Genomic DNA, 12295 nt, shown 5'->3' with positions numbered 1-12295 from the left:
TGACCGGAGACTCCAATACCTGGCCTCGCTCAGCGCCACTGTCCGCGTGCGGTCGTGTGTGAGGGTATCTGTAGTCTCCCAGGACTGCTTGTCTTGTTCGGGAAGACAGGTTGGGATAGCTTCAACTGTCACGGGCCGTCCTGGTCAAGGGCGAGTGGTAACCGGATCCGAACAAGAAGCAGAGATCGGAAATAAGAAAAACTGTCAAAGCTTCCGTGGGAACGGTGAGATTGAGTTCAAGGGTCTAGGCGCTTTGTAGGGTGTGTGTCTTGGAACTAGACGGGATGACGGCTGACCAACCGCGACGGCTCCCCCGGGGAAAACCGCGCCAACTGTTGCGTAGATCTCGCGCATTCCCTTCCCGTATTTAGTTGCGGTCTAACTCTGCTAGTGTGTTATTTGACAACAACTCCTCACTCCTCCACTCCCACAGACCAGACCGACAGAGTTGACTAGGTAATGCACACACCCCCTCGGGATGGGGGACCTCCGACTCACCGTCCACTTCCAGTCAGTTCGTTTCCGGGCTGTGGCGGTAATATTCCCAAAGAGGCACCACAGCAGGTTGAAAGAGGCGGCCGAAGGAGGAGGGCCTGCCACAACAAGTAGCCCACAGCCAGCAACGGTTCGGCTACATTGAACGCCTCCTGCTGGGGAGTTAGGAGAAGCTTGGACGGATTTGGTCAAGATGGACTTCAGCTCCCTCGAACCGTCTCGCACCTTATTGCGTCTGACTGACCTCCCACACACACACACACACACAAGCACACACAGAAACGACCAGATAGCTATGACCCACCAGCAACGCTTTCGTACGGAGGCTGCAAGTCATCCTAGACCTGGGCGGCAGCTAGCGGAGAGAGCTTCTGCTAAGCATCTAATAAGTAAGGTCGGTAAGGTGCAAGAAAAGCTACTAAGAACGGGAGCAAATCCTCCCCTCTTTCGGACGACCCGCAAAGCAATAGGGCCAGGCGGATGTTGTCGTCTCAACCGTCGTCGTTCCTGCGGGCGCGGAATCTGAGATGACGGGAGTCTAATGCTAGTCAAATCACCTTAGCTATGTGTTTTCTCACCTTGCCCGCATACCTAGGCTCCTGTGGCTCTCAACCACATCACCCATCACCGCTGACGCTACCGACGAACAAACAATGTGATTGTCTACAATGGGCCAACTCTGAGCATTCTTGAGTGTTACCTAGTAGCAATCACAGCAGTCTCGCTCTCCATCTCACCTACGCCGAGCGCGGAAAATCCGCCGTGGGCTCCCGAAGCGGCTCTAGTTCCCTCTCGGTTGACGGTCTTGTCTTAGATCTCCAAAAACGCCAGACCCCATTCTCACCAATCGCTTCTGAACAGCATCACAACTTTGGCCGGAACGAGCAGAACTCGGCCAGATTCAGTCACAGAATAGGTAACCATGAAGTCAGGCGAGGCATCAATCCTCCTGTTTTCGAATGAGATGGCTCTGGCCTCTCTCTCATGCCTCTGCCGTATCCTCGACGAGAGGCACTCGGCCCGGTAACAGGTTCGCCACGATTTGCTCGCCATCTCTCCCTCCCTCTCGCCTCTTCTCTCGCTCTTCTATTTGCCTCTCTTCGCTTCCGATATCTGCCCTATTTTACATCTCGTCATTACTTGGACGTTGCAATCGAGTCCGAGGTAGAGTATCCATCATCCTCATCACACAGAGACATTGTGAGCCAGCTTGGCATGCGCCTTGGGCCGAAGACAGATCCTGCCATCGTTCCGCATAGGATACGACATTCCACACGCCTTCGGCCCATTCTGTCGGTTAGGAACGCATCAGTCTCACGGCAACAAGCTACAGCAGAACCTCACCATTAAAACAATCGAGCCATCTTCGTTGACCGTCGTACAAGAAACACATCTAGTATTTGTTTCACGGCGTCCACACACTTTGGCCTCGAACGCTTCTCTTGTTTGCCTTTTTTCTCTTTTTCCTCCCCCCGTTGAAACAGCGGCGCCTCCCGTCTTATTCGAGAGATGCCACTGCATGGTCAATAGTCGACCAGATATTTCCTTGTACGACTCTACTATACCTTAATATTCCGAAAGGAAACAAAAGAAAAGGATCGGCTCTGATTAGCAACAACGACGTTACACAACTAAGGTTAATCTTGCTGCTGCTCGGCTTCCAGACCTGGTGTCTTGGACGGTCTTGAGACTATCGTGCTGGAATCACGCAGCGGCGCTTCATCATCACCATGAAGTTCAACACCATCCTGGGCCTGTTGGTCGCTGCCAGCCAGTACTGGCCGTCCATCGCGTTGCCTCAGTTTCCCGATAATCCCGTCTGTGCTGCCGGCATCACATCTGTCGAAGTACAGCCGGTGCAGTTCATCGTCAGACAGCCCATCTACATCAGCGCCTACTTACCAGTCAACACTGTCCTGGTACTCGATGATGGGCTGACCCTCACCATCACTAATGCTCCATTGACCTTGGTCACCGAAATTGACAAGTTAGGAACACTTACGTCCCAAGTTACTAGGTAAGTTATTCGAGCTTCTCAAAGTTCATACCTAGACATTGAAGCTAATACGACCACTTAGAATCATTGACCAGGTCTCGTCAATTCCAAACGCCTATGTCACCATCACAAGAGGTGGCCAGGCCGGATCTGAGGCAAGCACAATCACAATCTTCCCCTCTGGTCCTGATGGCGTCGGAACCTACTTGGTCTTCACCCCTTTTGCCAACATTGCGGCCACCACCGGCAGTAGTGTTCCAGAGACAGCAACTGTCCTGGGCACTCCCATCGACCCGAGTGGTTTTGTCACGCAGTCCGCGCCAGGAGCGAGCAGCGTTATCAACCCCGGACCCAGCCCTGCATCAGTTCCGGTCACAATCGCTCCCACAGCATCTGGAGGTGCTGCGGCTTTGCCTCAGATCTTTGCTACCGTCAACGTTGGTGGTGCCACGGGCGTGCCCAGGAACTTCACCGTCGTGGACTCGGCTGGATCTGCGGGTACGGTCTTTGCGCAGACTTTTGACAGCTTCTCCATCACTGTTACTGGTCCTCAGAACGTCATTACGGTTTTCGGTAACGCCGGTGTTACACCCGCTGCCATCACATTGCCCGGTAACAGGGGTGTGACGCAGACCGGGGCCGATGCTGTGCTTCAGATTATCCAGACTCCGGGAGGCGAGGCCGATTTCCTTGCTAGGCTCACAACCGTGAGCATCCAGGGCCAAAACGGCCAGACCGGAACCTTCACGCTTATCCCGACGGCTGGCAGTGTTGGTGCGGTAATCGTACAGACTGCGGCACCAGCTCTTGGTGCCATCTTCCAGACCATCAGCGTTGCCGGAGCCACGCCAACTACACTTTCCATCCCGGCACCCGAAGGACAGACCGGAACTGTTATTGTACAGACCACGGATGGCTTCACAGGCCCCGCTGCTGGTCCGTTTACGACCGTTACCGTTGGCGGCGGCCAGGGTGATGCTCCCGCGACTGTGACTATTCCCCCGGCCGCTGGTGCGACGGACGGCGTCTTCACCGTTCTCGTTCAAAGCCTGGATCCTACGGCCTTCAACGGACCTTTCCGAACTATCACGGCCGGCGGTAACACGGGAGGATCACCAGTCACCATCACTGTTCCTCCCTCAGGCAACGGCCAGACCGGTACTGTTGTTGTCCAGCCTGCCATCACCTCCTTCACCGGCCCTTTTACGACCATTACGACTGATGGCAACACTGGATCCCTTCCAGTCTCGCTCACCATCGTTCCCGCCGGCAACCCGACTCTGGGTACCATTATTGTTCAGACTCCCTCAATCACTGCTCGGCCTGCTCTCTTCAGAACCTTGGCCGCGCTCCCGATTGCCGGTCTCGGTGCCACAATCACCTTGCCCTTGTTAGGAAACTCTGCTTCTGCCCCCGGAACTATTGTAGTCGCTGTGGGACTGGGCGGAGATGATCCGGCCACGACTGCACCAGCCGCTTTGGCTGCCAACCTCGTCACTATCCGAGGTGACTACAATGGCACAGATCCGTTGACTTTGACCCTCCCTTCTCAGGGCGACAACCCGGTTGCCACCATCGTCGAGCAATTGCCCGTCGGCTTCAGCGCGGGAGCCACCATTGGAAACCCTGCCGCAACTACGGCTGTGCCTCCTATCACGAACGCTGCTACGCAAGCTACAGCCCCCAGTGTGTCCGCCGCAAACCCGGCGGCTTCGAACGCAGCTGTTCTCCCGAATATCCTCACTAGCGGCTACTCCGGATCTGTGCCGACCACGATCACATTGCCTCCTCTGGGGTCCCAAACGGCCTCTCAAGTCTTGGTCCTTACGCCATTGACCAACGCTGCCGGTTCTGCTGCGCCTGACCCGGCGGGCTCTGCTGCGACGGTGGCTCCTAATGTGATCAACACCATCACCACTGGATTTGGCGGTTCTCTACCTACCACCGTTACCGTCCTCCCACAGGGCCTTGCATCTACTGCTCCCGTCGCCTTGGTGTTGACTCCGGACCCAGCTGCTGCGACTGCCGCGGCGTCCCAAGGGGCTCTGCCTGGTTCCTTCACCACCCTCACCGGACCAGCTATTGGATCAACTCCCACCACGCTGACTATCCCTCCTGTGGGAACCAACACCGTCGGCACGGTTGTGGTTCTGGGCGACCCCTTGGCCACTGCTACTGCTCAGCCAGGCCAGACGCAGACACAGGATCCTGGTGCCAACGGAGTCCCATCCAGTCTTGCACCTGGAGCTCTGGGTGCCTTTACCACCATCCAGAGCGGCTTCAACGGCCTTCAGCCCTCGACCTTTACCGTTCCTCCTGCTGTCAGCGGCGCTCCAGGAACGGTTGTCGTCCTTACTCCTACTAACCCAGCTGCTCCCCAACTGACCCTCCCTTCCGGAGTGCCATTCGTTACGGTAACTACTGCTGGTGATGTCCCCGCTGTGCTAACAAACGTGTTGCTTCCCACGGGAACAAACACTCTAGGAACTGTTCTCGTCCAAACCCCTGCCACTCCAGCTGCTTCTCAGCTGAACCTCCCCTCTGGTGTGCCCTTCGTGACGGTCACAACACCGGCTGACGTTCCCGCCGTGGAGACGAACGTGCTGTTGCCATCGGGAACAAACACTGTTGGCACCGTTCTCGTCCAGGTGCCTTCGTCCTTGTTCACAGCCCTGCCCACCGGTGCTGCTACCACTCCAGGCGCAGTCAACTCTGGCTTGGTGCTTCCTGGACTCACTATCCCACCCATTTCCATCGACTTGCCCACCATCATTCTGTCTATCCCCAGTCTCAGCCTGGGTTCCTTCATCACCTTGACCCAGGGCGGACCGGTAGCAACAACCGCCATTCTCCCTCCCTCCGGCACCAACTCGGTGGGCCTCGTGATTATCCAGACACCGACTGTCGCCGCGACTGCCGCTCCAGGCGCTGGTGTCTTCACGACTCTCTTCCAGGGCTTCTCCGGATCCGTTCCTCAGACTACCACCCTGCCGCCGACGGGAACCAACACCCTCGGCGTCGTCTTGATCCAGACGCCCACGGTTTCTGTGGAGGTCAACATTCTTCAGACCACGACGATTGGCTTCACCGGATCACTCCCCACTACCGTTACCGTGCAGCCGTCTTCCGGTGGCTCTGGTCTCGTGGTCGTTCAGACCCCGTTCACAAATCCCTCGGTCTCTGCCACCAACGTGGCGGCCAATAGCTTCATCACTACTACCCAGGGATTCACTGGCATTGCGCCGACTACGATTACTTACTTCCCTGGTGGAACTGACACAGTTGGTACCGTGGTCGTTCAGACACCCATCTTCTCTGGAGGTGCTGTAACTGTGCCATCCATCTCGTTGGGTCTGCCGAACATTCAGATCACCATTTCCATCGGCGGACCTGTTGCGGCGACATCTACTGTCTTGCCCTCCGGCACCAACACTATCGGAACCGTGATTGTTCAGACCCCCACTGCTCCCGGAGCCGGAGGCGCAACGACTCCCATCGTTGACCCGGCTGTCACCGCGCCCGGCTTCGTCTCTGTCACCACTGGCTACACTGGATCCACGCCAACTACCTTTACTCTGCCGCCAACCGGGACCCAGCCCGGAGTTGTCGTCGTCCAGACTCCTACCTCTGGCGTTGCTGTTGCTCCCAACAGCTTCATCACGGCTGTCACTGGATTCACCGGCACTGAGCCGACAACGGTGACGATTCTTCCTACGGGAACCAACTCTGTTGGCATCGTTCTCATCCAGACTCCCACAAGAATCAGCACGACTGTATTGATCAGCATCAGCGGTGACCCTCCACCACCTACTGTGCCCAGCGGCTTCATCCTGACCACAACTGTTGGCACCGGCACTCTGCCCACCACAGTCACTTTCCCTCCCTCGGGCACCAACCCTGGAAGTGTGGTTGTCCAGACTCCATCTATTGGAACCGCGGCGCCCGGCGTCACGAACGCTTTGCCCAACGTCATCATCACGAGCGGGTTTGCTGGCTCTGCCACATCCACTCTTACGCTGACTCCCTCTTCCGCCGGCGATCCGACGACTTTGATCGTCTTGACACCTACTTCTGCTGCTGCTCCTTCGGTCACCGTTGCTCCAGCATCGTTTGTTACTCTGACCAGTGGATTCTTCGGCTCGGCACCGGCGACTACAACCTTGGCACCTGTGAACGCTGGAGATCCAGGAACTGTCATTATCCAGACACCTCTTCCCACGTCTGGCCTTTCGTTCCTCACTACTACTGTTGGCTACACGGGAGCTGTGCCGACTACCGCCACAGTATTCCCATCTGGGACTGAGACCGTTGGAGCCATCATTATCCAGACTCCTTTCTCTCCTTCTTCGCCCGCGGTTACGAATGTTGCCCCTACACCTACGGCTCCTGGCTTCTCGTTCATCACGGTTCAGACTGGATATTCTGGCACCGGAACTCAGATTACCACTATCCTGCCTACTGCCAGCGGCAGCGTTGGTCTCGTTCTTATCCAGACTCCCACTATTGGACAGGATCCTGCGACTTCAAGTCCTGCGATCAACATTCCAACCACAGGGCCAGCTGCAACTCCGACTGTGGCACCCGCGTCGCTCGTGACTCTCATCAGCACATACACCGGAACGGTTCCATCGACCACTACGCTCGCTCCCGCTGGCACTGACAGCTTGGGGACCGTCATCGTCCTCCTTCCAAGCGCCACGGCAACCCCTGGAACTACTCCAGGTGCCAACTTCGCGACGCTCATCAGCACCTATACCGGATCCGTGCCGTCGACCTCGACTATCCTTCCTACCGGAACCAACTCCCAGGGAACTTTCGTCATCCTTGTCCCGAGCTCTACCATCGACCCTGGTACCCTCAGTGCTGGTGCTCCAGCTATTACGTCCTCACCCGGTGCGGTGTTTGCCACTCTTACTTCCACCTACGGAGGCTCGGTCACCTCATTCCAGACTGTGTTCCCATCGGGAACTGGCTCGACTGGCACCCTCGTTGTTCTCGTTCCGAGCAACGTGCTGGCTTCTCCCACAGCCACACCCGCCATTCCTCTTACTACTGTCACGTCGACGTATGGTGGCTCTGTTATCTCAACGGCCATTGCTTCACCTGCAAACCCTGGAGACCCTGGCACTCTTATTGTCTTGGTTCCAAGCAACATTGCGAGCTCGACTGGTGGCGCTGCTCCTGGTGTTGGCAACAATGTACTCACAACATTCCTGTCCACCTACACCGGCTCAGTTCCTCTGACTACTACTGTCGCCCCGATCAACTCCAATGACCCCGGAACGGTCATCGTTCTCGTCCCAAGTGCAACGAGCGGAGCAGGCGCAGCAACGCCCACTGCTGGCGGTGTTATTACCAGCTTCTACAGTGGCTTGGTGCCTTCGACATCCGTGTTGCCTCCAGGTCCCTCTGGCGAGCCTGGTGGCACCGTCATCTTCCTTCCCAGCAGCACCAGTCTGTCAACCGCCGCTACAACGGCTTTGGCTGCCGGTCTCTACACTAGCACGTACGGAGGTTCAGTCACTCTTACTTCTACGCTCCCCGTCGGACCGTCTGGAGAGCCTGGTGCCACAGTCATCTTCGTTCCCAGCAACACTGCTGCGCCCACTCCCGCGACCACCGCATTGGCTGGAGTTCTCACCAGCTTCTACAGCGGACTGGTGCCATCAACTTCGGTTCTACCTGCGGGTCCTTCTGGTGAGCCGGGTGCCACAATCATCTTCCTCCCTAGTAACACAGTCACTCCATCTGCTACAGTGCCGACTGCCGGTGGCCTGTTCACCAGCTTCTATGGCGGTTCCGTCACTCTCACATCCACGCTGCCCACTGGGCCCTTCGGCGAGCCGGGTGCGACTATCATTCTCATCCCGACTCCCACTGCCACGCTCAGCCCGGCGCTACCGAATGTCTTGACTAGCACGTATGGAGGCTCTGTTACGTTGACCTCTGTCTTGCCTACCGGTACCAACGGAGACCCCGGCCAGACAATCATCTTCGTCCCGAGCAACACCGGCGCCCCTGGCGCCACCGGTGCACCCTCATTGCCCAATGTCTTGACCAGCACATACGGTGGTTCGGTTACCCTGACCTCAATCCTACCAACCGGGCCATCGGGTGAGCCAGCACAGACAATCATCTTTGTGCCGAGTAGCTCTGCTGCTCCGGGTTTGCCCAACATCCAGACTAGCACATATGCAGGCTCAGTCACCTTTACGTCGGTCGTTACTGATGGTGGTATCAACGTGCCCCCGCAGACTATTGTCTTCGTCCCGGGCGTGACTATTGTTCCCAGCAACACTGATCCTGCAGGACTTCCCAACATCTTGACAAGTACCTATGGAGGCTCGGTGACTCTGACTTCGGTCCTCCCTGTTGGTCCATCTGGAGATCCAGCTACCGTTATATTCGTGCCAAGCGCGACTGGTGTTCCCAGCAACACTGGTGCTGCAGGTCTTCCCAATGTTTTGACCAGTATTTATGATGGTTCAGTTACTCTGACTTCCGTCATCTCTACTGGCTCTGCTGGAGACCCTGCGCAGACGATCATCTTCATTCCAAGTGCCCCTGGCGTCACCAGCAACACTGGTGCCGCTGGTCTCCCCAACATCCTGACAAGCACTTATGGAGGTTCGGTGACTTTGACTTCAGTACTACCGGTTGGCCCATCTGGAGATCCTGCCACGGTCATCTTTGTACCGGGAACTCCTGGTGTTACCAGCAACTCTGGTGTGGCTGGTCTACCTAATGTTTTGACCAGCACTTACGGAGGCTCCGTTACTTTAACTTCAGTTTTGCCAGTTGGTCCGTCCGGAGACCTTGCTACAGTCATCTTCGTACCAGGCACTCCTGGCATCACTAGCAACACTGGTGCTGCGGGCCTACCTAACATCCTCACGAGCACTTACGGAGGCTCAGTCACTTTGACATCAGTCTTGCCCGTTGGTCCGTCTGGAGATCCCGCTACGGTCATCTTCGTACCTGGTGCTCCCAGCGCCACTCCAACCATCACTGCTGCTCCTACGCTGCCCAACGTCTTGACCCAGACCTACGGCGGCTCCGTTACGTTGACCACTGTTGTCCCCACAGGATCTGCGGGCGACCCTGGTGTGACTGTCATCTTCGTTCCCTCTGCTCCAGGCGCCTCGTCCGTTGACCCTACTCAGGCTCTCGGCAATGTGTTGACAAGCACGTACGACGGATCGGTCACGCTCACGACTACTTTGCCGGTTGGCCCATCTGGTGACCCAGCGACTGTGGTCTTGGTACCAAGCAACACCTTGGTATCAACAAGCACCGCAGTGGCAGGCCTTCCAAACATCCTGACGCAGACCTATGGTGGATCTGTGACTTTGACATCTGTTCTTCCCACGGGTCCTTCAGGAGAGCCTGGCGCAACGGTCATCTTTGTTCCTGGCTTGCCTACTACAGCACCAACTGTTCCATCTGCTGGCGGCGTTTTGACGAGCACTTACGGCGGTTCAGTCACTTTGACGACTACTTTGCCAATCGGACCATCTGGCGACCCAGCGACCGTCATCTTGGTGCCGACCAGCACCGGAGCCGTTGGCCTGCCTAATATCCTTACTCAGACATACGACGGTTCGGTGACCTTGACGACTGTGCTGCCTACGGGCCCATCAGGTGAGCCTGGAGCTACGGTCATTTTCGTTCCTGGCCTCCCGACCACTGCTCCGTCCGTTCCATCTGTCGGAGGTGTTTTGACCAGCACGTACGATGGATCGGTAACGCTCACGACCACTTTGCCTATCGGCCCATCTGGCGATCCAGCAACCGTTGTATTGGTGCCAAGCAGCACTGGGGCAGCCGGTCTACCCAACATTCTGACCCAGACATACGGTGGATCGGTGACATTGACAACTGTCCTCCCTACGGGTCCTTCGGGAGAGCCTGGTGCAACTGTTATCTTTGTGCCAAGTTCCCCGATTGCTACACCAACTGTTGCCCCTGGAGGCATCTTGACCAGTACTTATGCCGGATCGGTCACCCTTACGACCACCTTGCCCATCGGTCCATCTGGTGATCCTGCTACTGTCATTCTGGTACCGGGTAGCACAGCAGCTGCAGGTCTTCCCAATATCCTTACCCAGACGTACGGAGGCTCGGTTACCCTCACCACTGTTCTGCCTACTGGCCCGTCCGGCGAGCCCGGTGCGACGGTCATCTTCGTACCAAGCTCTCCTATTGCCACACCTACCATTGCCCCTGGCGGAGTGTTGACCAGTGTCTATGATGGCTCAGTCACGCTGACATCGACTTTGCCCGTCGGTCCATCTGGGGAGCCTGGAGCTACTATCATCCTCATCCCTACCAATACTGGGGTTCCGTCATTGCCCAATATCTTCACTTCGACGTACGACGGCTCGGTTACGCTCACCACTACCCTCCCAGTCGGACCTTCTGGAGACCCGGCGACCGTTATCCTGGTGCCGAGCCAGACTGCCGCTCCCGCTGTCCCAAGCAATCTCTTCACCAGCACGTACGATGGATTTGTCACCTTGACCACGACCTTGCCCATTGGCACTGTTGTTCTGGTCCCCAGTCAAACTGCGGCTCCTGGCCTCCCCAACATCCTCACTTCTACGTACGGAGGTTCGGTCACTTTGACCACCACATTGCCTGTTGGTCCCTCAGGAGACGTTGCCACGGTCATTCTCGTGCCCAGCCAGACTGGCGCTCCTGGTCTTCCCAATGTCTTGACATCGACATACGGTGGCTCGGTAACCCTCACTACCACCTTGCCCGTTGGGCCTTCTGGAGATGTCGCGACTGTCATCTTGGTTCCGAGCGCGACACCTGCTCCTGGCTTGCCAAATGTCCTCACTTCTACGTATGGAGGATCAATCACTCTCACAACCGTCTTGCCGGTTGGTCCTTCTGGCGACCCCGAGACGGTGATTTTGGTACCAAGCCCGACCGGCGCTGGTGGCCTACCCAATATCTTGACTAGCACCTATGGTGGCTCAGTCACGTTGACCACTACGCTTCCAGTCGGACCTTCAGGCGATATCGCAACAGTCATCCTGGTACCCAGCACGACACCTGCTCCTGGCTTGCCTAATATTCTCACGAGCACTTACGGCGGATCGATCACGTTGACCACTGCCTTGCCTGTTGGCCCGTCTGGAGATCCCGTCACGGTGATCCTTGTACCGAGCCAAACGGCGGCGCCTGGTCTGCCCAATGTGTTGACCAGCACCTATGGCGGTTCAGTCACTTTGACTACCACGCTACCCGTTGGTCCCTCTGGCGATATCGCGACTGTGATTTTGGTACCCAGCTCAACTGCCGCCCCTGGTCTACCGAACATCTTGACGAGCACCTACGGAGGTTCCGTAACCTTGACTACAACTCTCCCAGTTGGACCATCCGGCGACATCGCGACCGTGATCCTCGTCCCCGGTGGTCCCACTTCCACGGCCGCCCCTGGTTTGCCCAACGTTCTTACCAGTACGTACGACGGCTCGGTGACTCTCACGACAACTCTGCCAATTGGCCCCTCCGGGGATCCTGCCACAGTCATATTGGTGCCCAGTTCTGGATCGAATGGTGCTGGCCTTCCCAACGTGCTCACAAGCACCTATGGAGGCTCAGTCACTCTTACGACGACGCTGCCTATCGGACCTTCAGGCGACCCAGCAACTGTCATTCTTGTGCCTAGTTCTGGAGCGAACAATGGCGGTCTCCCTAATGTTTTCACCAGCACCTATGGTGGCTCAGTTACCCTCACAACCACACTTCCCATTGGGCCCTCTGGAGATCCAGCAGAAGTCGTGTTGGTGCCCA

General features: G+C 57.0%; 1 protein-coding gene across 1 annotated transcript in view; it reads left to right on the top strand.

The window, feature by feature from the left end:
- Positions 1 to 2225: 2225 nt before the first annotated feature.
- CCOS01_15066 (UbiD family decarboxylase) overlaps positions 2226 to 12295 on the top strand; it is a gene marked incomplete at both ends in the record, with an annotated part of 28804 nt that continues 18734 nt past the window's right edge. The window contains 2 exons of the mRNA XM_060463208.1: positions 2226 to 2512; positions 2574 to 12284. Of these exons, the coding sequence (XP_060306393.1) occupies positions 2226 to 2512; positions 2574 to 12284 (9998 nt within the window). The remainder of the gene's footprint in view (positions 2513 to 2573; positions 12285 to 12295) is intronic.

Source organism: Colletotrichum costaricense (genome assembly GCF_030867565.1).
Source record: "Colletotrichum costaricense strain IMI 309622 chromosome Unknown Scaffold_22.1, whole genome shotgun sequence".
Classification (NCBI taxonomy): domain Eukaryota; kingdom Fungi; phylum Ascomycota; class Sordariomycetes; order Glomerellales; family Glomerellaceae; genus Colletotrichum; species Colletotrichum costaricense.
This window is presented reverse-complemented; position numbering and strand designations above follow the sequence as displayed.